Genomic DNA, 27,914 nt, shown 5'->3' with positions numbered 1-27,914 from the left:
GTGTGTTATTTCAATTCAAGCACAGAATATGCATGAAAGAAGAAAAAACACAACTCTTATGATAAGTTATAGTGGGCTTTGGCTGTATCTCAATGTAAGTTATCCCTCAAATGTACTAACTGCCAAGTTTTCAGATACATTTTCAATTCAGCCAGTACTTTTTTCTAGTGAACTTTCAATATTACATAGATATAGAAAAGTGCACAAATCTTAAGTGTATGGCTTGATGACTTTTCACAAAGTGAACACACTCCTATAACAAAGAGTAAGATTTTTTAAAAAGATGAACACTACCAGCACCCAGGAACCCCCACCACAAAGCTACTCTTATAGGCATAAACTATCTTGATTTCTAACACCAAATGTTTGGCTCATTTTGAACTTTGTATAAATGGAATCATGCAATCTGTACTCCGTGATTGGCTTCTTTAACTTGACAGTAAGTTTAAGAGGTTCACCCATGTTGTTGCATGTAATTGTAAGTTTGTTCATTCTTACTGTATTATAATACTCTATTATGTAAATATGGCGCATTTAGAATGTATAAATTAGAATTAAGAACTGAATTTATATAATATTTAGATAATAATTATAATTAGACAATAACCAGAATTACCATTCCCCTACTGATGAACACTGAAATAGTTTCAGTAGCACTGAAGTAGTTTTCAGCTACACTGATAGTGCCGCTAAGAATATATTTGTTAAAAACTGTGGCGTGCTGGAGCTAGCTCAAACTGGTTCATGAAAGCCCATTGTTAAATTTTCAGGATTTTTGTGTGTGAACTACAAAACAAAACCACTATTAAATATTAAATTATATAAACTTACAAATATAAGATACTTATAACATATATAATAATACTTATCCCTTCCAAGTTATTTTACCATTATCTATGCTCTTTGGGGTAAATACCCAGTAGTGCAATTGCAGGGTCATAGGGATTATTTATATCTATTGTGTCTGCAATGGTAGAGATATCACATAATGATGGGAAACTATATCTGTTAGCAATTCTTTGTTCAATGACACCAAGCAGGCAGCTTGAAATCAAGCACAGCTTTTTATATGAGTATCTATACCATGGAAATTGGCAAAACCTACAAATTAGGGCTTTATTTATTGTTTTGTTGATAGTCTAGTCTTAAAGTGATAAAACCCTGTTATACAGATTAAATTTAAAAGTGTGCCTTGGGGCACCTGGGTGACTCAGTCAGTTAAGGGTCCAACTCTTGACTTCAGCTCAGGTAATGATCTCAAGGTCCTAGGATCGAGACCTGTGTCCAGCTCCGCACTCAGTGTGGAGTCTGCTTGCGGATTCCCTCTCTCCCTCGCCTTCCTCCCTTCCCCCCACTCATGTATGCTCCCTCTCTCCCCTTCTCATTAATAAATAAATCTCCAAAAAGAGAAGCATGCCTTGTCTGTAGCTATTACACTGTGTGTGGGGGCAAACCAAACAAACACATATAAGATTAAGGAAATGTTACACAGTGAAAAAAGCATGAAATATTAAGGAGATATTTTTACAGTATTTGAAAACTATAATTCAAAGCACTCACATATTAGTGAAGTTTGGACAAATGTTTTTTTGCCTCACTTTTATCTTATTGTTAACATAATGAAAATATCAACCATTATTCACATTACACAGGACAGCTATGGATTCAAGAGTTGAGCAAAAATCAACAAAAGTATTCTATGAGAGTCCATAGGTTATATGAAATTTACTTTAAAGAGTATTGTGTATTTTATCATTGGAACTGTTGCATATTCAACTTTAATGGATACTTCCAGTTTTCAAAGTAGTTAATGTTAATATATACTTCTACTGGCAATGTGTGAATATCCAAATGATCCATGTCTTCTGTATGTAGTGAATACATTGCTGTCTAAAATATTAGCATAAATAATGTTATTGTCTAATACTGTCGAGTTGTAGTCCAATTTCAGTCCCACCATTCAAGTAAAATTATTTTAAAGAAAGTGAACACCCAAAATCCCGGACTACACACACAACAGTAGAGAGTTACTTTGCATTCATCTTCAGCCCAAAGGTTCTCAACTGGATTATTTTCCTCCTCTAGGGAACTTTTAGCAATGTCTGGAAATATTTTGGTTGTTAATACTGAGTGGGTGTCGCTAGCACCTACAGGGTACAGGTTAGGGATGCCACTAAAACATCCTACAATAAACAGGACAGTTCCCATAACAAAGAATTATCTTCCCAAAATGCCAATAGTTCTGAAGTTGAGAAATCCTTCTTAAATGAACCAGTCTTTATTAAACACATTTTCTTGCCTGGGGTAAAAAGAAAAAGAACAAAGTGAGAATGGATTGTTCTAGGGAAACATAACTGCACTAGATAAACAACTAAGTGTGTATGTCCTATTGTCAGTTATACTCAAGGAATCTGCATAACACAAACAAGCACCAATGTTATCTTAAACAATCAAAGATCACAATATTTTACAACTCAGAAGAGAAGAAATTTCACTTTGCTCTTATATAAAAGACCACTGAAAGATAACAGAACTGAACTCAAAATTATTTTTTAAATTTTTATGATTTTCTTTTCTAAATGTCTACTGTCTTTAGGTTAATATGGCAGAAAAAGAAAAGAATAGAAGTGGAAAACAACACACATAGGAAAATCAAAGTCTATTCCACTAAACTTTCATTTCAAATATGATGCTATTTAAGTAATATTTACTTATAATTTCTTAAATTGGTACTTCTGTTGATAATAAAAAATGAGTTGACTTTCTTTCAGTATGTTTCCCATGCTTGAACATGGAATACTGAAAGCATGTCTAGAAATAACTCATAGTCACACTAAAAGGCCAATTAAAACTATTGCTCTATCAATATGAAGGCAAGTTGAAAACTCATTTTGTTCTTTATTAAAACCATAAAATATTTTAAATCCTTCCAACTGAAATCTCTTTATTAGTATTTCTAAATGCACCTTTCCCTTCATAAGAAAAAATATTCCCATTAAAAATTTGTGATTGGGGGGCACCTGGATGGCTCAGTGGGTTAAAGCCTCTGCCTTCAGCTCAGGTCATGATCCCAGGGTCCTGGGATCCAGCCCCACATCAGGCTCTCTACTCGGCGGGGAGCCTGCTTCCCCTCCTTCTCTCTCTGCCTGCCTCTCTGTCTGCTTGTGACCTCTGTCTGTCAAATAAATAAATAAATAAAATCTTGAAAAAAAAATTTGTGATTGGTAGAATACACAGTGAGTATGCACGCCAACGTAGATTTGAAAACTTTTATGAAATTAGTTTTACTCTCTGCCTCTTGAAATCCAAAGGGAGGAATAAATCTCAACTAAGAGACAGTGACAACTCAAGCATAATTTTGTCATATCACCAACAAATAAATTTTATGTAGTTGGTTATTTTTCAATGATAAGAGCAGATTTGTAAGTGATAATAAATTAATCTTATCTGGAAGTAATCAAAAAAGTAGACTTGTTGAGTATAACTTTTGCCCAGTGGTAAAATATGATCACCAAATATTAAATGCTAAAAAAGAAAAATGAATACATTGGACCATAACTATATTCTTTCTTTTATTCCCTTCATAACCATAATTCTGAATTTCAACAAATTCAGAAAAGGAATGTCCTTATGGGGAAGAGAAAAAAATTAATAACACAGAGTACTGACTATGTTTTGTTTAAATCTATACAGAACAAGCAATCAGCAACTGTTTTGTCTGCTTGCTTTTAAGCCCAAAATGTAACTCAGCAATAGCCTCAGAACTCAATTCATATATTAAAAAAAAGTTTTAATATAAGGAATACTGAATTTAAACTGGTGTAAAAGCTAAATTAGTAATTATCCATACAGTTATGGGTCCTTCATCTCATTCTCTACCTATTACAATTTCTTTAAATTCTTCCAAATGTAAGTAGTTCTTGAATTTATGATTCTAGTGAGTAGTTTTTACCTACTGGTGTTATTATCTTTTACCATGCAGGACTTGGACTATCAGATACTAGTATGAATATGGTTATATACACTTTCCTGGATAAGCAAAAACTTGGAAACTAAAATCAAGGTTGGGAATTTCTATAAAGACTTGGCTAAAAATAAATTCAATTCATTTTCAAAAATCATGTCTCATTCTCTATATAACTTATGACAGCAAATCTTGAATGATTTCATGAATATGTAGCCTTATGAAAATTATCAAAAAATTGCTCCATTTTTCAATTTGTGTTTTCTCTTCATATTGCTAGAATCTGAATGAATGGTGTTAGCTGCACCAAAGAAGAAAATATTCTCAGGAAAGACAAGCACTTTTTATCTCAACTGCATGAACCCATGTTGCCAAAAGACAAAACTACTATACTTCCCAAAGAATCATACACAATAAGATAAAAAGCTAGGAAACTACTTTAATACTAATGTTATGATTAATATTCACAATAAGATATTAAGCTAAAAAAATACTAATACTAAAAAGTGGATAACTTTCCTACCAAATTATCTGTTATCAATGCATCTTTGATAAAACATATCACTCAGTGAATAAAGGGTTTAGGTCAAGTTTTCCTTGATTGTTTTTATAACAATATATAAGAAAGATTTCCATATTTATTATTCATTTGGAGGCTTATAAAGATAATTCTGTCTTGTATATACTTGAAAGTTATCAGTGCAACAAAGGTATCTAAGTATGCCTTCTAATTTCAGTAAAGAGAAAGGAATAGCTAACTAGGCTAAATAACTTTCCTAAGGTTCAAAGCAAGTTAGCAAGAGAAGGACTATAAGCCAAGGCTGTATTGCAATATATTTCCAGATATAATTTTACAAGAAGCAATAGGAGGTATCAGAAGGACGGCAGAGTGAGCTGAAGGCCTACGACCTGCTTTTCTAGAATAAATAATGATTTATAAATGCAAATGCAATGAGAAATAGCAAATAAACTATTCCTTATCCTAGCAGGAATGTATGTACTCCTTCTAACAAAGAGGTTATTTCCTGAAGTCTGCTTCCTCACTCCCACGTAACAGTTCACCAACTACCATACTTTTCAATCTTCCTTTCCTTCCCAATCCACACGCTAACCATCCTAACATCTAGCTTATGCTTCTACAAACAGAAGGTATCTATTTAACTAGATATGTACTGTTTGCTTCATACCAGCTTTTCTCATTCAAATCTCCTCCTGCAAGACATTTACTTACACCTATCTGGACATGGGTGAGACTATGTACTGCCTGAAATTTTTGAATTGGAATATATGTGGTAAATGAAAAGCTACTGAATGTGTTTACGTGCCAGGTATTTCAGTAGTTCTGCATTTTCAATTAATAACAACACTTCAGTACAGCAACCTTCTCTCTCCATTCCCCCAGCAGTTAACAATCTCTTAATGAATACATTAATAAAAAAAGAATTCACTATTGACAACATCTCTGTGGTAGATTTTTTGTAAAACAGTTACATTTTTGTAATTAGGAGGAAATTTCAGTATTAGAAGGAAAATAAGAAGAACGAGATTAAGTTTTGAGAAATAAAACCAAAATTTTCCTATAGTTTGGTTTCTTAAAGTGGGCATACTGAGTTATTAAAAAAATTATAAAAATAGAATCTATGGAATCAATTTAAAACCTACGAAGACCAATTCAGACCATCTAGTATACCACCTTCATTAAAGAAGTAAGAAAACTATTTTCATTATGTAGAAAAGTACACACCGACACTTTCCCTATGATGCAAATTTCAGAAGTTAAGCCATCACTGCTTTGGGAGAGAAGAACATGAACAAGATTGTGAAATATTTTAAATGTAGAATGTGACCATATTAAATATCCATAAATTTGATCTCTTTTCTACAAATTTTGTAATGGCAGTCAACAGACTTCATCTAACTAAACAATGTTTTTCTCGGTCTCAGTGTAGGTTTTCTAAGACAAACATGCTAATAGAAAAGGAAATACAAAAGTAAAAGCGAGTTAAATCACAGTATAAATTAATCTGCACGACATTAGGAGATATATTAATGTGAGGATTAGTTATGCTTTTTCTTGCAATTTTATAACAAGGGACTTAGGCATATCACGAAATTATTTCTTCAAAGTCTCTGCATGACCCAGCACACCTCTTGCTGAAACAGGGATATGATGGAGTCAGAGCCAGAAAGTGGGATCAAAGGCACTGTCAAACAAATGGCTTGGGAAGAATATGGTAGCATAAGCACTTCATGTCTAACATAAGATTCTCAACTTCTTCAATGTTAAAAGATCACTCCTCTTCAGTACTCCTCAACTCAGTTAGTGTTACTACTGTCTCCCCATTACACAAGTCAGAAACCCAGCTACTGTATTCGATTCATTTCTTTCACTTCCCACATATAGTCAAATCATTATAATAAGGTTATATATCTCTCAAGTTCTAATACAAACTCATTGGTTCCTCAGTTCATTAAACTATTTTTGCTCACATATGTTACTTCTATAGTATGTTAACAGTCACTGAATCTACTCTTTTGAATTATGCCAGAATTAATATTCCAAAACACAAATCTGACCATGTTATTTCCTCTTTTAGAAATTGCTCAATGCTGCTCCATAATCCTTAAGACAATTTACAAATACCTTAAGTGGACACATCAGTCCCTGAAGATCTCTGCAGCCCTAGTCTTATATTCTCTCTCTCACATCAAACTCAACGTCCAAGCTTTATTCAACTAAAATTTCTATCTAGAATACCTCTCCTTACCTCCAAGTGTCTACTCATACTTAAGGACTTCATGTAAATAACCCTTCTTCTGGGAAATATTTCTGAAGAGATGGCCTTAAGAGATGCTTTCAATAGGGTGCTTGGGTGGTCCAGTCCGTCAAGCATCAGTCTTTGGCTCAGGTCCTGATCTCAGGGTCCTGAGATTAAGCTCTGTGTTGGGCTCCCTGCTCAGCAGGGGAGTCTGCTTCTCCCTCTCCCTCTGCCTCCTCCCTCCACTCATGGTCTGTCTCTGTTTCTTTCTCAAATAAATAAATAACATCTTAAAGAGAGAGAGAGACACCTTCAATATACTGCCCCATGATACCCTATGCTTACAGTTTGGGGTCATATTTGGTATTGTACTGAACTTGCCTGTATTCTCCATTAAACCACAATATCTTGAGGGCAAGTACTCTGTTTTATTCACTACTGTATCTCCCTATATTTAGAACAGTGACTGACCCTCAATAAATACTTGATGGATCTATAGATGAATTGGAGGATTAATGGATGGATACAAGGATGGATTTCACAGGGCAGGAGAGTTAGAACGAAACTTTTGCCATTAACAACTTTGAGTTTTCAAAACAAAATCATTTTTAGGATGCTTATGTTTCCACTTGCTAGGTGTAGTTACCCCTGGGGAATGATAATGCAAGTCTATCATCTACACCTCCAAGGTACTGCCAATACCAACTTTATCCCATGTCCTCTGGGTCCTTAGAATAGTTGGATAATACGCATCCAGAAAAATAACTGCCAATACAACAAGATGCCAGGAAAAACCCAGTCATACTGTTATAGGAATAGGTTAGAGAGTGGCAGGATTTAGAGAGCAAAATGGAGAAAATAAAGGAAAACAAAACTAATCACTAAATAACTACCATTTCCACCTTCATTACTATTAACATTTATTAAGTACTCATCATGTGGCAGCTGTTATATTAAGAGCTTGTACACATCATGTTCCTATTTAAGAATGGTAGAGCTGAAATCACAATCTATTGTCTTTTAATGGATTTAACATAAAGAATGGTATCTGCCAATAAGCTATCACATTTTTCTCTTTTGCTAATGGAATTCCTTTATCTCTCCATCCATGAAAAAAAAATAGTTTCATGTATAGTGGTAAGGGTCCTTCATACATTTTGTCATTTAATCTTCCGGATAATTCTATGAGTTTGGTACTATTGTGATTACTTTACGGATTAGTAAACCAAGACTGAACAAAAAAACACTTGACCACATCACACACTATTAAGTTGCAAAGCTAAAACTGGTAACTAGGAATGTTTAACACCAAAGCCCATGTTCTCATCTACTAAACCATACTGCTAGGCAATGGAGAAAATTTATGTCCTGCCCTCAATGAGCTTGCAGTTTAGTGAGTAACAAGAACACCCAAGAAACATTTCAGAAAATAAGACTGCTATTATTAGGCAAGATGTTACAGTTACAGCATGATGCAATATATCCTAAACAACATAACAGGATATTTCCCAAAGCTATAGTATTCAGGAGTCTTAGCTGTCTCACCTCTGTACATTAACAAATTGAGTTGCAGAAGCTCAAGATGAGACAATGATGTGGCTTTCTTCTAAATGCTTCTTTAAAACAATTCCAATATTTAAATCATTTGTCTTAAAACAATTCAAACATATCTAATGAAGGGGAAAAAAGACTATACACGTAACAATATTAGAGCTAACAAAAAAGTTCTCCAGGGATTAAAAAGAAAAAAAAAAGAAATAAGACTATACATAATACTATTTATTATTTATATAATTTCTTGGAGAAAGCAATCTTAAATCCCACTACCTATGGTATCTATACAGATTAGAGCACCCTGAAGCACACATTGTAAGACATCAGCACCACTTATGCCAATTTTACTCTCTCCTGTAAAACTGTTCCTCTAGTATGCCACAACAAAATGCTTAATAAAATGACATACCTGAAGTGTAAAAATAAGAATTCTAATAGACAAGCTCTAAGTTAGACAAGCTTAAACTCCTCTGGCTAAATGAACTAATCCATTTAGTTTAGTTACCATAAAATACAAGCACTACACTTGTTTTTCATTTTCAAGGTTAGATTTTATCATTTTATTAGACCAAAAAAATAAAAGGAGGAGTCTTAAGAAATTACTAGGTCAGTATTTTAAAACTCGAAATACATATCTTCTACAATGGACTCAGGGCTTTAAACTTGTTAATTTATTGTTTTAAGTGCTTCCTACACAACCCAATTTTTTTTTTCTCTAAAGTGAACACTGCAAATTGCCTTGGATGGGCAACAATGAAAAGGCTATACCATTTATTAATTTTGTATAAGTTATCCTCCACCCCTGAGATTCCTTGGAGGGGAAGAGGATGTCTGAATTTTATCATACAGTGCCACAGGCAGAAAGTGAAAGAAACCAAAACAATTGAATCCTGGAGGAAGATAAAATGCCTACAGCAGCAGATGACCTATTACATACCTTTCCATACAAGTTTTGATGTTATAATTTGTTAATTTCTGGGAAAAAAGACAATTACCCAGAGTTTAATTTTGTTCTGATAGAAGTGTTTAACTTCCTTAAGTTTTTGATCACAAACAACACAAACTGTTCAAAAGAGCAGTATGCTTTCAAATCATTACAATACTAAGTAAATGTGCATGAAAAGCTCAATGGAAAGATTATTTTCTTACTGTCAGAAAACACAAACTGAGAAGCACATTACACTTTCCTTAAAAAGTTTAGAGATATTCTTGGCACGTGTTTGTCTGGATAAATGTTCTCTTAAATATTTTCAAGACCAATTTTCATTAGAGAACATAATTTTATTCAAATATACAACTCATGGTATAAATAAGTAAGCCAGTACTCATTTCCCAACAGAAATGACAAGTCTTTCAAATAATAGTTTATTTAAAAAAGATACTACTGTGTTAGCAATCTGGAATTTTAACATACACAGATACTTGTAGGTAGGTAGACACGTGTGTCTGTGTATATGGTAAATCACGGATATGTTTCAAAACATATCTATTTTTAATAAAGAAATAAACCGATTCTTATTAAAGTGAGTTATTATTTAACATCCTGTGTTCAAGTTGCACCAGAAAAGAAAAACATAAATGTTTACACATACATCTCCTTTCTCAAATATTGTCTTTTTTTTTTTAAGGATTCATCCATTTATTTTAGAGAGAGTGACTGTGAACTTGGCGGGGGAACTAGAGCCCAGGACCCCCAAGATCACCTGAACCAAAATCAAGAGCTGACAGCTCAACCAACTGAACCACCCAGGCGCCCCCAGCATCCTTCATTTTTATTTTTTTAATATTTTATTTATTTCTTTGAGAGAAAGAGAAAGAGAAAGAGAGAACATAAGCAGAAGAAGGGGCAGAGGGAGAAGCAGATTCCCTACTGAGCAGGGAGTCCCACGTGGGGCTCCATCCCAGGACTCTGGGATCATGACCTGAGCCAAAGGCAGCTGCTTAACTGACAGCCACCCAGGCGCCCCAACCTGTGTTTTTTTTTTATTACTTTTTATTAACACCCTACTACTTGTGCTTTTTAAAATTAATCCTACTGGATGCCTTCTTCCACAGCCTTCAAGCTTCAAGAGGCATATTCATCCTTGTACAGATGTTTCATAAACAAGGTACCATCTCCTTTACAATAATGATTATAAGCACAAACAACAACACAGACTCTAAGATTCTAAGATTGTTGATATCTGAATGAATACTTGACAGTATGGGATAACTAATCAGTTATTCATAGTTGGAGTAAACTGGTAAAAGTTTATTTATTTTAAATATAGAAGTACATGATTCTAAATATACAAAGTATGCCAAAGTATTCCACTTAATTCTTTAAACACATCACTATAAATTTTTTTTTTTTTTTTTTTTTTTTTTTACTATAAATTTTAAGTGGTGATTTGTTTTACGTCCAGGAAAACAAGACTCTATATTCTATGTAAAAAAGAATTAAAATACTGGCCTATTACTATCCAGAATTACTGCTGAAATCCAATCTTAATTTTAAAAAGTTATATTATAAATAAAAAATAAGTAATTAATAGATGTATCTTTTTCATAATAAATCTTTAAGTCATAATTAGGCATTAGTCAGAATTCCTAGTATCCTACATAGAAATAGACAAATTATCTTGGAATTAACATTTTAAAATACACCTTTTATTTACATCATGTAAATGGCTAAGTAAAATCATCACCAAAGAGTATCAGATGCATGAAATGCTACTGAACAATTCCACTGGAAATTAAAAATTATTTATCCTTAAATTCACTTGATTAACATTATTTTCTTTAAAAATCACATTTTACTAATTATGTAAATATAATACATTTAATCTAAAGCTTGGCGACTTTAACAGTATAAACTACACTTTCATAAACAACCTAACTTTCATAATTTACTATCTCAATTATTTCAAGTGAAAGTGTAGACTATTTCCTATTACCATAGGCTGATATTCTTTTCATTTTAATTCTTCTCAAATTAAAGTAACTCAGGGCTTAACTAATATATGGAATTAAGTTAAGTTTTTAAAATCATGTTTAAGAGAAATAAAAGTATAAAGCTGAAACCTGAAAGAAACCAAAAGTACAGTGAAAAATGCAGAGCTGACCTATCTTCAATCTTTCCTTGTTAAACCTAGGCTACTCAAGAATTGTCAACTAATTATTTCACTTTATTGATGACATTTTTCTCTAGGGAAGTTCTTTTAAAAGTTTAACCCCGGAGCAAGTCATGGCTTCTCCTATCTTTGAAAGTGTCCAGAGCATTGATTATAACTGCAGGAGGTGTTACCTTCTACCCAGAGAATCTCACCCTGCTACAATCTTACACACTCTCTCACTCCCCAAACAGCTTTGATTCAGCAATTCAAACTGCTTCAGCTGATATTAAAGGAAGAACCACAGAAAAGGGATCAGCAGTTCTAACAGAATAAAAAGAAGGAAAAACACAGATCGTGGATACAGTTAACACAAAGCTCAAGAGTAAAGCAGACTTGAAAAAGACATCAGAGTGACTCAAAAAAAGAACAACATGACAGAAATTAAACAAATTTTTTACGTTCGCCTTCTATGCATTTAAACTTACCTCAACCTCCATTAAAATTCTGATCATATACAAACCCCGAGGCTTTGACATAATTTCAAAACCCACACCCTCTCTTTCTGTCTCCAGAGTCACTTCTTAGGGTAGCCAAGAGAGAGAAAAACAAAATAAAACAAAAACAAAAAACCACACAACAGAATTCAAATGTACATGTACTTGAGAAACAGAAAGATCAAGTCATAACCAAATTATAATTTTGGCCAATATTTTTTCATGTAAAAGTGATACATAATTGTTTTTAAAACCCAGTATTTTTCTCTTGCATTTAGGGAAAAGCTCTATGTTACTTGATATCAGGTATAAATATAGGTAGAAAACAGTTATTAAGGATAAGAGTCCTTGTAATATTTTTCTTGGGCTGGTGTGTGAATATAAGATGCTCTACGCTGTTATACATCACTCTCTACGTCGACTACAGGAAAAGCTTCAGTATCTGCTTAATTAGTTAATTAGTTTTCAGTACTAGAGAACAATACAGAAGCAAAGAGCTATCTATCACAGGATGGCTTTTTCACATCTAATTCAGGAATAGTGACCAAAATTCCAGAAGGTAATTACATTTTCAAAACTGGATGTTTTTTTTTTTTTCCCAATTCAGTCATGACAGGGCCAGAAGGTAATGATACATCTGCCATGATGCAACAAGCAGACTTGTCTTCTGTCAAAAGTTGAAATCATAAAGGAATAAGCTGTCGTTAACAACCTCTCTCCAAACACTAGAGCTGTCATTCCATTGTTTTCTTTTACTGGCATGGGGGCTAGTGTGGCCTCATATACCTTGTCAGTTCAATAATGTGCTAAGCTTTTTTAACCTTTTCTGGAATTCCTGAACAATCTTTTATGAAGCCTGTAATGTAACAGCTTATATTTCCTTTGATTAATATATAGTTTTTTCAAAGTTTACTTTTAAAAATTGGAATTAGTGCTCTTGGTTTCAACCTATAATTTAGTAGTCTGTATTTCAAATAGGAAAAAAAGGATTAGCAGGTATTTTTTTTTTAAGTTTGAAATGTAAATTTTAGTTGTCTAAATTTAGCCAGTCTTTGAGGGGGGGAAAAAAAACAATCATTATTTAAATAAGTTGCTTGTAGTTTTATAATCTAAAATTTAAGTACTTTTAGAAATAGTTAAGTGAATAACCACAATGCAGTATATTTCATGAATATTATTTTTAAAAATTTTAAAATTATTACCTTTTTAGTTACTGAAGTAACATCTGCTCAAAGTAACAAAAGAGAGAGAGAAAGAGAATTAAATAGAAAAATTGAAGAAATAAAAGTAAAAGAAAAAATTCACGGTTTCTTGCATATATTTCCAGGAACATCCATGTATACTCATGTATGTATGGTGGTGTATGTGCATATATGTGTAGCTACTTTTGAACAAATGATCTCACTCTCGTGTTTTCATCTGATAACTCTTAGACATCATCTTATATGAATGAATATACATACACACACACCACTCATTCTTCTTAAGAGCTACATAATTTTTAATGATATGAATAGACCGTTACTTAATCAAATAGTCTCCTACTGGTGGATATTTAGGTGATTAGAAGTTTCTATGTTATTACAAAACGCTTTGATGAGTATACATACATACATACAAGCATGTATGTATGTATACACTGTGTACTGCTCTAGTGTAAATTACTACAAATGCAATTTAGGGTCAAAGGTTAATAAGCACATTTAATTTGGGGCGATATAACTAAACTGCCACTAAAAAGATTGCTTCAAATTACATTTCCAACAATATTAAAACTTGTTATTATCATACAACTTGTTACCAATTTATCTGCCAATCTTATATGTTGAGAAATGACACCTTTTAATTTTAATGAGAATTTCTTAAATCCACAAATCTTTGAATTACATTAAAAAAAAAAAGCAATGGAGCTTATAAATCACTTAAACAAAGATATACTTGAAAGGTCCAAAAAATTTTCCATATTTTGGAGGTTTCTGAGACCTTAAACATACATCTCCTGCTAAACCATACTCTGCTCGTACTATATAAACACTAAATAATATCCCAAAAGCTGCTAGATGGCATTGCTCCATATATTCCAAAATAAAACTATACCCTAACCTAATATATACTTCTTACTACCATTTATTAGCCAACACCACCCACTAGAATCCTCTTAAAATTTCCATGTCACCAACTTTGTAAATACTTATCCACAAACAGTAAGACCTTGAAATACATAGCTGGAAGACTAGGAATTGAAGGTAGGAGTTAGGAAGGTGTTACCAAAATTTTATTACTTGTATTACTGAGAAAAAACAAGAAGAAACCACATCCTATTTTAGACAACCATCCATAATGGTTCCATGCATATTTGTAAAAAAAAAAAATCCTAATACTATAATCATTCAGCTTTTCAAAATGTGCCCGTCAAAAAAGGGGGGAATCCCAAATGCATTAAGGAAAGAGGAATCATCAGAACAGAAAAGGTAAGTATAGCTATTAAAAGGGAAGCAAACAATTTAAAAACTAGAAAGCTCTAAATCAACTTTTCAAGTCTGTAATTTATATCAGTCAAGTAACAGTTTGTGTATTCTTTAATTTAGTTGCCCCATAATCAATGGTTTTTTAAAAAAAATCCTAAAATATTCTAGTGTGATGAATGCTGCTACATAAGGATGTCATCCTCTAAGATTTACATATAATTTTGTTATACAGAAAACTGCTTTAATGTTGTTTAAAAAAAGCTATGTATTGTAAAGTGACTCAATATCACTGGAATAACCAGATTAAAAAAAACCATGTAATTAAAATGCTATACTGAATTACTTTGATTATCTCCATTCCTTCCACAAATCACACTAAAATTTTAGTTAAAAAAAGTTTATTACTCAAATTACTGCATAAAGAAGGGTGGTGTTAACCCATCAGGACAAAACAAATGAGAATGGAGAGTAAAGAGGACACAGACATTGATACATTTTTGGAAGACTGTAAGCTGATAGAATTGGATTTGTACCATAGAGGAAAAAAAACCCTCAAGTGCCCAGAGGGAAATAATGACTACAAGAAAGCCAACTCATCCACAGAATTTCAGAAGAACTCAGAAACTGGGATGCCAGTTATCCAGAGGCATTACTTTTAAGTTCACATTAGGTACAATTATCCCATTCCTTAAAAAAGGAAACCCAAAACCCCAAAACTAGGTCATAATCTTACATTATGCAGATAGCCCTATGAGAGATCAAAGATGTTTCCTTTTGAGAAACTTATCTAGAGAAGGCCTAGAAGGACAAAAGACCATAGGAGAGGAGAGAGACACAGAGCTCAAATCAGGTGTACTATGCAAAAGTCTGCAAAATGATTCAAAAGACAATTCCATTCCAAAATATGATAGAACTTTATCAAACCATCAAACTATGATAGAAGAACTTTAAAAATTCTACAGAAGGGTTAAAAGATAAAGTAGGTAACCTAACAACAAAACTAGAGCAAAAAATAGATGGAAAATAAGAAAGTAGTACAGGCAATTAGACAAAGCATTTACAGGCTCAATCCACAATTCCAAAATCAAGATACTAATTCTAGAAAAAGAGAAGATTAAAATGAAAAAAAAAACCAACACAAAAAATCTTCTAAGAATTGAGAATCATGAGTTTACAGTACAGACAGAGGGGATCACCAAGTGCCCAACACAATGAAAGAAACAAAAAGATAAAAACACCAAGGCACAGGAAATTCCTTAAAAGCAGTATGAGTAATTTCTTGACATTAGGCAAAAGGAAAAGAAGCTTACACAGAGGGAACAAAAGTATTCAAGGTCAGAATTGGTACCAGACTTTCCAGTTAAAACACTGGAAGCTAAAAGACGATGAAACAAAGCATTCAAACTTCAGAATGAAAATGATTTTCAACTTGGAATTCTATGCCTAACTGAATTATCAAAATAAAGGAAGCAAGTAAAATAAAGGCACTTTTTTCAGAAATAAAAGGTTTCAAAAACTTATCTTGTATTCACTTTTTGATGGCTCCAACAAGATGAGGGCATATATCCAAAAAGCTGGGTTCATTAGATCCAGGAAACAGGAGTTCAAACATAAGGAGACCATCTAAGGGGAGTCCCAGGAAAAGAGGTAGATAGGCAGGCTTAGAAAGTGACCAGTCAGGACTGGAATGAAAGTCCACAGCGTTCCAAAAGAGAGTTCTCCAGAGAAAAACAGTAAATTATGAGATGCTTTGGTAAGTCTGACCCTTTAAAAACACTACTGAGAGATAAATCAAAAGCTGAATTAACAATTACTGTGAAGAAAATAGGAAAAAAAAAAAAAAGAATTCCAAGAAAACAAACTTCAGCAAAAACGAAAAGTAACCATAGGTTGTACCTGAGTCAGCCATAAAAAATTTACAGTAGTAGTAATATTGCAAAGCTTGATTTCTGATTTAATCCAAAAAACTGCAATAATAGGAAAGAGATTCTTGTCTACCATAACAGAAAGTGACTGATAGATCAAGAGACAGTATTAAATTTAAAAAATATAGATAGAGAGCACACAAGTAATACCAGAAAGTACTGAGTGATTATGTCTAGGGAACAGAATAAGTGAGGAAGGATTAGCAAAGGATAATCACTATTTTGATAAATGACTTTTGATTTTACTTGACTTTCAGATTATATGCATGTACCATCTGATGCTCTGCAGTTTTATTTTAATACATTTTAAGTGTAGATTTCTTTCCATTTGTCTTGCTTAAGCTATGCCATACTTCAACATCTGTCTTTACTATCAGAAATTAATATATTACTTCTTCTCCCCTTCTTTCCTATTGTTTTTCTGAAACATCTACAAAAATATTAGATTTTATTCTATTCTTGACTTTTTCCCCTATCAATTTTTTTGAAATTCTTATGATAAAAAGTCATGTTCTTTATCTATCATTTAAAAAAATATCAATTTTTTTCCTCAGATTCTCTGCTATATTCTGTATACAATACTCTTCAACTCTAGGTTTTAATTTACCAATTCTCTCTTCAACTGTGTCTGATAGTTAGTTGCCTCACCTGACTTTTCCTTGTGACGAATTATTTCCTCATATAATTTTTAGTTTCTGACTAGAAATTCACCTTCATTAGGGATTTACCCTGGGTAGGAAAGTGTTGGTACCAGGAATTTTGTGTTTGCTTCCATCTAGTACCCCAGAAGTTTCATCTGTCCAAAGTCCATTTTTACATTAATATACATTGTTTAAAATTCCCACACTGACAGAGGTTGTCAAAATTCAGGCTGCAAATCCAAATCCAACTTTGGAGTGTGATCTATGGCTTCTATTTCCCAAGGGAGGATGTTAATTTACTCCACCTGGCCTCTCTAGCAAATAAACTTCCTCTTTGCACCTTTGGGCCAGGAACTGATTTTTCTACTCCTGAAAACTAAAAGGGCAGAAACTTCCAGGCCTTAGCTATACCCAAGGGTCTTGGTATTAGCACTTGCCTCTCAAGCTCAAAGCTGTAATGTAGACCTAGGGGCTTGTATCTCATTAGCTATCCCCTTTGGGTTGCTACATTCTCAAGGAACTTACCACCATGGGTTTAAGTATTTTTCTTGTAGTTGGGTATTTAAAGATTCCCTTTCTATCTTTTAAACATAACTAGATACTTAATATTTTTGTTGTTGCTATGTTTTATCCACTATTCTTGCACGTGTGTATGCAGAAGGGAGAAATGCATATTAATTAGCTCAGTCCACCATGTTTTAGAACCCAAACTATATCAATTACATTGATAAAAACAGTATTAATTTCTTTAAACTTAGATATAACAATATGAAAGCTTTACTCAAGGTAAGTAATTATGGAAACATCAGACTCTTCTAAATAATCCAGCTATGAGAACTTAGTAAAAATGTGGGTAGGCTTAGTGAAGTAATCAGACTTCTTACAAAATTATTAAAATCAATAAATTTTATCATTTTGAGTATGAACCACTTATTAGTATTTTGAAAGTAGTCTTCATAACTTAAACTTTACTCCTCTACTGATTTTATTATAAAACATTTCTTAGGGGCACCTGGGTGGCTCAGTGGGTTAAGCCTCCGCCTTCAGCTCATGTCATGGTCTCTGGGTCCTGGGATGGAGCCCCACATTGGGCTCTCTGCTCAGCGGGGAGCCTACTTCCCCCCTTTCTCTGCCTGCCTCTCTGCCTACTTGTGATCTCTTTCTCTGTCAATTAAAAAAAATAAAAATAAAAAAAAATTCCTAGAACTTCTTACTTTCTGTCATACTAAATATAATTGCCATCAAGTTATAACTTATCCATTATACCTAGAGCCCGAGAAGTATAAATAAACTCTTAACCAATCCAAAGAATGTTACCTACACCAGAGGTTCTAGTGTGGTATCCAGATTAAGAGCAAAACATCACCTGGGACAGTCTTAGAAATGTAAATTCTCAGGCTCCAACCAGACCTTCTGCATCAAAATCTGGTTTTGGGACGAGGCAATTTGTGTTTCAAAAAGCTCTCCAAGTGATTCTGATGCATGGAAAATTTGACTGTATAGACCAGTGGCTCCCAAACTACTCTCCATAAAACTTTTTGACAGTACAACTCAGTCATTCAAAGCCTGGACAGGGAGAGATCAGAAAGCTGCCTATGATGCAAAATTTAAGGAGGTACTCACTCTCAGGATCCTACAAATATTGCACGACCCTGAGAGACTTACCAACTCCTTAAATTATGCACCCTTGTTCTACATCGGCAATTAGTAATTAAATGACTTTAAGTAGTGTAATGACTTTTCTTTCCTTGCCCATTTTACAGAGACCAACTGAAATGCCTAAAAAGATACACATGAGAAAAGATCAAAGAAAAAACACGTATGAGTAACTCTCAAACTGCACAAACACTGAATAATCAGTACTTGGCTATATGATACACTGTTTCCGACTCCAAGTAATGTATTATGCAATGAAGACTGTTAAACACTAAAAATATGAGCTATGGCACTCAGAAGTACTGTGGGGATGTATCTGATATGTACTATTTCTTCAACATGAAATCTTAATACATTTTTTATAATAAAGTTCTAAAGTATCTAAAATGCAAGGACTGGAGTATCTTTAATTCTCAGACTGTTAGCTATGGAGCCCTAGGGTTTGGGGAAGAAATCTCAGGGGTCATTGTAGAAGTTGCTTCAATTCTCACCCCAGCTTCAACCGAAGTAGTTCCATAGATTTAAACCTACTTTTTACAGAACAGTCGCCTCAGAGGCAGGGTTCCACTGATGGGAAAAAGTTTTAATTTAACCTTATAATGCTATGAATCCAATATTAGGACCTTAAATCTTTTCCTAAAAATCTGTAAGAGATATAGCAGATTTTTTTTTTTTTGAGCTATGAAAGCAGGAATGTTTATTAGTGAGAGTGGGTGAGCTCAAGGGACAGCTGCCACAACAGACATACTATTAACAAAACTGAGTAGAGATCATATTGTCTATCCTGAGAAATAACAGATTTACTTCAGTTGTGATATCAAAAACTGACAGATCACAAAAAATGGGTAATGCTCCCAGTCTTTTCTAAATTTTGGAAACATTTCATTAAATACAATTTTTGAACAAAGTCCACAAAATAAAAATAGAGCTAATCTGATTAAAAGGTAAGGATGAGATAGATAGCTTTAGTCCTCCCAATTAGTCTTCCTCTGCCTGCTTCCTAGAATACCACCTCTTTACAATCAGTGTCCTCCCATCACACATAAACACACAGTAGCCTCTGAAGAACCACCAAAGAAACACCATGAAACGGCAAAGCCAAAGTAACAAATCACTTTATCTAGATTAAAGAGATAGCCATTTAAAAATATTCACCATGTAGAAATTTACCAGTTTTTTTTATAAAGAGAAAAAGGTATATCAATTAAACTTTTAAGTACATAACACATAAATACTAAATACACTAAATACTAGAGTACTAGGAAATCAGCTGAACTTTTTTTTTTTTTTTTTTAAGGAATCATGAGTTGCCATTATTGAGAAAAGCAGAAAAGAGTCAAAGCAATGAAATGCTGTTAGTTTCCAAACACTACACTTCTACTTAAAAGAACAAAATGCCTGACTAGTCTAAAGTTACTGACAAACTTTCTTCCTCCTGTTTGGGATATCAACAGATAGTTTGTTCATAGTTGTTTGGCATGACTTACCATACTCTTTCACCTTGAAAAATCTTACATAATAAAATATCCTAGAACAGGAAAGGCTTACTTGATCTAGTAGCAGGAACAATATAATTACATACAGTATTTCACCAAGCCCTCATATGTATGAACACACGATTTTCTTTACTAAATTGTATTTTCAAATATACACTGAATTGTAATCACATTTCATATATAATGTTCTTAATCAATGACAGCATCTCTTATAACCACAAACTAATGTGTCAGAGAGAAAGTTCATTTCACTATTCATAGCCAGAAATACGTATGTTTAAATAATACAATATTTTATGTGAGTGACTTCAATCTAAACTTCAATTTATTTTATTTAAATTCTATTAAATTTTACTTAAATTCCACTAAAATTGCTCTGTTGAAATTTGTAGTCAAAAGAAATGTCTTGTGTTCTTTACAAATCCATGAACACTGAAAAAAATACACAATTAACCTAAGAAATTCTACTTGAAGCACTTTAGGGGCCTCAAAAACTATTAACAAAAATATTCTCTTAAGAGCTGGGCTGGGCCTTGATTTTATAATTTCAGAGATAAAAGAGCAGGAAGCCTATCTTTAACTTTTGAAATCATCAATGTATCAAGCAATTCCTCTCCCAGTATAATTACAAAAATGTAACAATATAGCTCTTATAGAGCACACATGCACAGATACATCCCTAAATAACTTTAAGTTCTTATATGAAATCTCTTTTACAAGACAACACTTTTTTCTGAAAAAACTATTCGTATTCGAAAGAAACCTATACTTTGGAAAATTTGGCTGTTCACTGCAGAATGCAAGAATGAGACAGTTAAAAAAAAAAGTAGCCAAACATTAAGATGTAACAATTATAGGTCAAAAACAACTCAATTTTACTATTCTAGAAAAGAAAACCTTGCATACATAAAATAACAGTTTCTAGAAAGGTAGAATTCAAGTAAAAATAAAGTAACTCAGTAAATATTTCAATTTACCATTTTACAGGTCTTTGTCTAATGCTTAAAGCAGTTTATTTCTGAGTTCTAGAGTTTTTAAAGAAATGACAAACACTGAGTCACTGCAACTCTTTTTTTTAAACTCTTCTTTTAAAGAATAAGAAATTAATTTCAAGTAGATTTCCTTCAGTTTCTAACTTAACTAAATGAGGTATGCAAAGATTTACAAAATCAATCTTGATATTTTTGTAAGTATTTTAAATAATATTGATAAATGATAAATTAAGGAATATTTCAAATAATAACAAATTTAGAAAAAAAATGTTCATTTTAAAGACATTATCTAAATAAAATACCATTTAGTTTTTCATTCCAACTGTAAAATAATGAATAATCTTGAATTACAAATAAAAAACAATTTAAAGATAAAATTATGTTTATAATGTACTTTTGAAGAGACAGGATAAAATAATTTATAATGCATAATAAAACAGAGCTATAAAATGCCAAAAAAAATAGAAAAGAAATTGCACTTACATCCATAGCTCTCTTAATAAAAGGTATCTGTGTGCCACTGTCCAGATCTTCATTTATAATAAGCCTTCTAGCCCACTGACCTGCCCTGACAACACCACTACCATGAATTAAAACCATCAGTTTCTGTGGATTTGTCAAAGCATCCTCACTCATAAAGATAAAACTCTTTGGTTCACTCTCAGTGGCATCTACCTGTAATTAAAAAAAATTAAATAATAAATACATGTTTTCTGATCAGACACAGACATAAATGAGAAAACAACTAATGGTTACTACAAATTATAGAATGTCTACTAGAGTTACAGAAGTAAAAAAGCTTTAAAAAACTGAAATATTCATTAGACATTAATAACTACATATGAAATGGATTAGCAAAAAAGACATGACAGTAATATGGCAAAAGAATACTGGAAATATATCTCCTTATATTATTGGTGCATATTTAGTATTATAATATAAATAAGAATAACTGATTTTTTGAGTCCTTATAGTATAGATACAATGCTAAATGTCCTAAAAACATTACCTCAATCACAATCTCATTAAAGTGGTATTATTATTATCGTCACTTATACATGAAGAAATTGAGGCTTAGGGAGTTTAAATAACTTGCCAAAGATCACACAGCTAATGAGTCTATAATTCTATAACAGAAGTAAATTACATCTATAATAGAAAACAGAAAAGCCCAACAGGAGCATACACCTGTTAGAAAATCATATATTAGTAAAGAATACTACTAAGGTTTTAAAAGGTAGAGAGGAAACTATTTAAAAACTCAATCACCTATTCTATGTAAGTGATCTTTGAACGTTCATCATTCAGGATGTGAACACAGGCTCGTAACAATTATTTTATGAAGGAATACTACTTAAGTATTCCTCTAACTTTATTTTATGTACTAAATATTCACAGGATGAGCATTTTTATACTTTTATATAGTACTTATTTATGGAATGAATATTTTATATATTTTGATTGTATTTAATGTTTAGGTTTAAACCAGGTGATTTTATGTTTTAGACTTGAAAGACTCAAAAGACTTAAAAAGAGATAACTTCCTAACCTGTCTACATGACTGATGGCCTGCATTTGGTATTCCACATCAGCAGTGGCCAGTAACTGGGAATGCAAGCTTCTGTGCAGCCATGTCAGAGCCAGAAGCTAAAGTCTTGATGGCTGGTAACATACAGACTCAAACAGAGAAGTTCTGTCCATATACTTTGTAACGAAATAGCTCTTCACTTCTTCAAGAGTATAGATTCATGAAATTATGAAACTAAAAAAATAGAAAAAAAACTCGAGATACCCCCCCCCCCAAAAAATGTCCTGAATTCTACATGTTCCTTGTCACTATTCCTGGGAAGAGAAAAAAATTAACATTTCTCTAATTCTAAAACAAACAGATTGGTGGTCATTTGTTTAAATACCACAAAGGGCAGTTATTTCAGCAAGAAGAGCATAGCCATAGGGCTTAAAAAAAAATCTCTTCCTCAGGGAAGACTTCCTTGTCTACCCCTAAATTTAAATGTCTCCTCAAGAATTTTCTAGACTCTTTTTCTAGAAAGTTTTATTTTCCTTCACAGCACGTAACACAATCTAATGTATGTTCTACTTTATACATATGTTTATGTAACTGTTTATTAACCATCGCCTCTCACCACCAGAATGCAAGACCAGGAGGGCATGGACTTTTCTGTTTGTATCCAACAACATTCCCAATGGTTAAAAGAGAGGCTGGCACATTGTAGGCACTCAGTAAATAAAGCAATGAATAAACTTTTATAATAAGGAATGTTATCTAGCATCACCAGTGGCCTCCTTTAAATAAAAGGCATTTAACTAAATAATGTGTCCTCTTACCTTGTTACAATACTTGCCTGGCTCAGAAAGCACATATTGAAGATTAAAATAATATATAACTATAAAGAATTTTAAAAGAGCTACACAATGCTAGAAATTAAAACGGCATAACCGATCTGGGGCACCTGGGTGGCTCAGTGGGTTAAAGCCTCTGCCTTCGGCTCAGGTCATGATCCCAGGGTCCTGGGATGGAGCCCCGCATCGGGCTCCCTACTCAGCAGGAAGCCTGCTTTCGCCCTCTCTCTGCCTGCCTCTCTGCCTACTTGCGATCTCGGTCTGTCAAATAAATAAATAAAATCTTTAAAAAAAAAAACACAGCATAACTGATCTTAGTGGTAATTAGTATGCAGTGTTAGAAGTATGAAGTATGAAACAATCACATTAGCTTCTCTTGCATGTGACGTCCAGAAGTAAGGAAATTTTGATGATAACAGCAGGTATGACTGAACTCAGAGGAAAAGAAGTAGTTGATTAATGGGGAAAACAGAGGAATCCTCAGTTAAAGTGGCTTTAAAAAAAACCAAAAGTGAGGGGCGCCTGGGTGGTCAGTGAGTTAAGCCGCCGCCTTCAGCTAGGGTCATGATCTTGGGGTCCTGGGATCGAGCCCCTCATGGGGCTCTCTTCTCAGCAGGGAGCCTGCTTCCCTCATACTCTCTCTCTCTCTCTCTCTGCCTGCCTCTCTGTCTACTTGTGATATCTCTCTGTCAAATAAATAAATAAAATCTAAAAAAAAAAAAACCAAAAGTGGTAACAACAAAAGAAAAATTAAAAAACAAAGCTGTCAATGTATAATAAAAAAGGGGCCACAAAGGTTTCCAGTCATTCATTTACCAAAGAGTACGTCTAAATGTGCACAAATAAAACTACCTCTTAAAATCATTGAGGCCTTAATGGATCTTAGAATGGCTATGGAAATGGACATCTGTTTATCTTAATTAAGAAAAAAAACCCTATAGCTGTAGACTTTGCAGTAGGCGCTGTTCACTATTTCTTTTCTCTATCTGACTAAGTCCCCTGTTACCAGGGAACTGAGTCAATTTTTTAAGCAGTGGAATGTTGGCACTTAAATTCCACAGTAATCCCTTTAAAACTGGAAGAGTGCTTATTTTCAGAAGATGAAATGTGTTTTTTGTATTAAAATGCTGTTCAAAAATATTTAAGGGCTGCAAATTAAGGTAGCCATGAATAAATGAATAAAAGTTTTATAGAAGAACTGACTTTGAAAACACGAGATCATCAGAATATTCAAGGAAAAAAAATGAAAATGAAAAATGTAGTTATTAATGATTAAGGTGTAAGGGCAGTGTTTAGGATGGTCATTGGCTTATATTCATCTCAATTTAACACAGAACTCTGAGGCTGTTATCTATAACTTACTTGGTAAAAAGTTAGTACTAAGTTTAAATACTAAAATATCTACATGAATAAAACATAATTTTCGGCATTAGCTTAATTAAGTTTGAAAATGGCTGTTCCAAGGCCATTGTCTCCAAACAGCACTAATTCATTAAACTGAGCTTTCATTAAGGAATGCATATAAAAGTCATCCTAGTGCACCATCTAACTTTATTAACCAATCAACTTCAAAGACCAACTGATAAGTGAGAACAATTTTTAGCAGTTAACAATTCACTTTAGGATACCCATGAACCCCACTAACTGTGATGATCATTTAAATATGGCTGAATAAAATGAATGAAAATTTATAATCAAGTTATTAAGTTAATTTATGTAATCTGAAGTTCTACACAAGTAAGATATCAGAGTTGAGAATAATCTATACATGAGAATATATGTAAGGTAGGGAGTAAACACGAGACATACATGATAATGATCTTTACCATCAAATCATAGGTTTCCATCAGGTGCTGTTATTTGCAAAAAGGAAAGAAAGGAAAAGGAAAAGAAAGAAAAGGAAAGAAGTCTTTCTTTCCTTATTAATAGTTCAACCATAAAACTAAAACTTAGCTCTTCATCAGGAAAAACAAAACAAAACAAAACAAACCACTTTGAGGTATTCCTATAATAAAAAGAACAACTGTGATACAAAACAAGGCAAAATAAAAAACCACCTTCACTGCTAGCTTTGGGATTTAAGAGAACTCAGGAGAAAATGAATAGTTATAGAAAAAAAATTTCACAGTGATATAAAATATGTGATGATAACTTACTGAGAGATATTAATTTCCTGAAAGAAAACAAATTTTGGTTTCTTTTCAGTTTATAAAATCAGGAAATGTTTACTAACCATAAATGGACATGACACTTACTATTGGTCTCATATAATGCAAAGTTTTCTCTATGCTTATTAGCTTTACAGACTAAAGTTTAAACCAGAGGAAAGTAATCAGATCTATAAAACAAAGTCCTCCTAACCCTAACCTCAAGCTTTCTATAAAGAAAATTAGTGAAACTTAATCATATAACATAATCCATACAGCCAATTATCTTCTGGAAATGAGTTTAAAAGTTCCATGTAACTATAAGTATTAAAGAGTTAAATGGCTCAGTCTTAACTATGTTGTAGCAATAAATCAAGCTAAGTCTCCTTAAATATTATTCTTCAGAAACTTTGAAAGAAAGAAAAGTAACAAGAAAGACTGAATAAAAGGAAGAAAAGTTTCCAAATAAAGGAGGGTTAGCCTAGCTATTGCACAGAATAGTATTTTATTCACTAGTACATACCAGCACTTGAAACAGTGCCTGGCACCTAAAAGACTTTTAAGCAAATTTTTGCTGAATAAATGAATAGGTGATTAACAATGTGACCTAGCATTTGAGCTTATTTATATAAAATTAAACATAAAATAGATTTTCCTTTTAAATACTGAACTTTGGAATTAATTTGTGAGGATAAATATTATTAAAAATCCTCAAACCCTCTAATTCATAGTAAAATATTACCCAAGGAATTTAAAAATCTCATGCAAAATATCATCTAGACAAAGTACTTATATGCAAAGTTTTGTGCCTTAAATTCATTACCTTCATAAAAGCCTTCCAGATTTTTATATATCATACACTCAGTTATCAGGAACAGCAAGGATCATCTAATCTAATACTGCCACTGTTTCATATATAACATTACTGTTTCTTCATTTTTTTTATTGTATCATGTTTTACATTAAAAATTTTTTTGTGTGAATTTAAGACTGAGAACATATCTCAAACCCTTCACTCTGAAATGGGAAAATGTACAAAATTTGGAAAGAATGTTCTACAAGAAAGGGACGGAGCAATGTTATAAAACAGGAAGCATGAGGAATGAATTTGGGAATGTGTACAGGAAATAACATGGAAATAAAATATATAATTATAAAAATCAGGAAATAATTAAGGAGAGAGTGACTGTCTACCACAACATCAAGTACACTGGTTTACTTCAAAAAATAAGTAAAAATAAGTTATACCAATTAAATTAGAAGAGGCGGGGGGTAGTCCTTTTTAAAGGCATCATCATTAAAAAAAAAAAAAAAACTGGTTATCAGTATTTTTTTCCTCTACATTAAAGAGTATTAGTTTGAAAAAATCATTGTGCACACTGAACTGAGATACACTGCCAGGCATTTAAAATTAGCAGTATCAACATCAACATATTAGGACCTTAATGTTTAAACTTACCACAGTTAAACTCATATAAAAAGTTTCTTCTGAATTCAAAACTATTTCATTTGGAAGTTTAATTATTTTTAAAAACTGGACTTACTGGAATTGAGATTTTTTTCAAGTTACAGTCCTTTTCCAAGAGCTCATATACATATTTCGTAATAATCTAGGTAGAAATAAAAAAACACATGATATAATGTCATCCATTATCAAAATTCACATAAATGGCTATTATTGCTCTGAATGAGTATCTTTCTATCTTTGAGTGCCCCACCCAGTTGAATTGAGAAATAATCGACATACATCACTGTATAATTTTTAGGCATTATAGCACAATGGTTTCATTTGCATATGATTACAACAGATTCAGCTAACGTCCATCTTCTTACATAGATAAAACAGAAAGAAAAGAAAAAAGGAAAAAAAAGGAAAGAAATTTCGTTTTGTGTTGGGAACTCTCAGGATTTATTCTTTTCCAAACTTTACTATGTATTCTACAGCAGTATTAACTGTGGTCATCATGTTGTACATCATATCCCTAGTACTTATTTATTTTATAACTGAAATGTTTTAATACTAAAGTAGGAGAATCTGGCTTACTTCTTGCTGTTATGTTAATAACTATGAATCTTAATACTAAAAATTAGGGCCAGTTAATATAAACTTGCAAAAATATACAAGGACCTCCTGTTTCTTCAAAGCAGTACTCTGAAACCATATTTTCTTTTTTCAGTATTTCTAGAATCTGTTTTCCCCTACAATTTCCATATAGGAATTGTACTTGATATAATACTATCTGGACTGAATCCTAACACCTCGTTTGTATTTACTGAATCAAGGAGGAAAAAGTCAGAGGTATTCTACACAAAAAAGGAAAATTAATGCAACAAAGTTAGGCATCAATTTATAGCAATTTAT

General features: G+C 32.7%; 1 protein-coding gene across 7 annotated transcripts in view; it reads right to left on the bottom strand.

Annotated features, from left to right (window-relative positions):
- Positions 1 to 27,914, bottom strand: part of FAM172A (family with sequence similarity 172 member A) — a 423,647-nt gene that overhangs the window by 280,134 nt on the left and 115,599 nt on the right. For 5 of the 7 annotated variants that reach the window (XM_032335747.1, XM_032335751.1, XM_032335748.1 and 2 more), the window contains 2 exons: positions 27,097 to 27,162; positions 21,528 to 21,719 (listed from right to left, as the gene is read on the bottom strand). The exons of 1 other annotated variant lie outside the window; for it this stretch is intronic. In XM_032335747.1, the coding sequence (XP_032191638.1) occupies positions 21,528 to 21,719; positions 27,097 to 27,162 (258 nt within the window). The remainder of the gene's footprint in view (positions 1 to 21,527; positions 21,720 to 27,096; positions 27,163 to 27,914) is intronic. One more of the 7 variants, XM_032335746.1, reaches the window with a different exon arrangement.

The sequence above is a fragment of the Mustela erminea genome, chromosome 3 (assembly GCF_009829155.1).
Source record: "Mustela erminea isolate mMusErm1 chromosome 3, mMusErm1.Pri, whole genome shotgun sequence".
NCBI classification, from domain to species: Eukaryota; Metazoa; Chordata; class Mammalia; order Carnivora; family Mustelidae; genus Mustela; species Mustela erminea.
The sequence above is the reverse complement of the archived record's forward strand: the minus strand, read 5'-3'. Positions and strand labels throughout refer to the sequence as shown.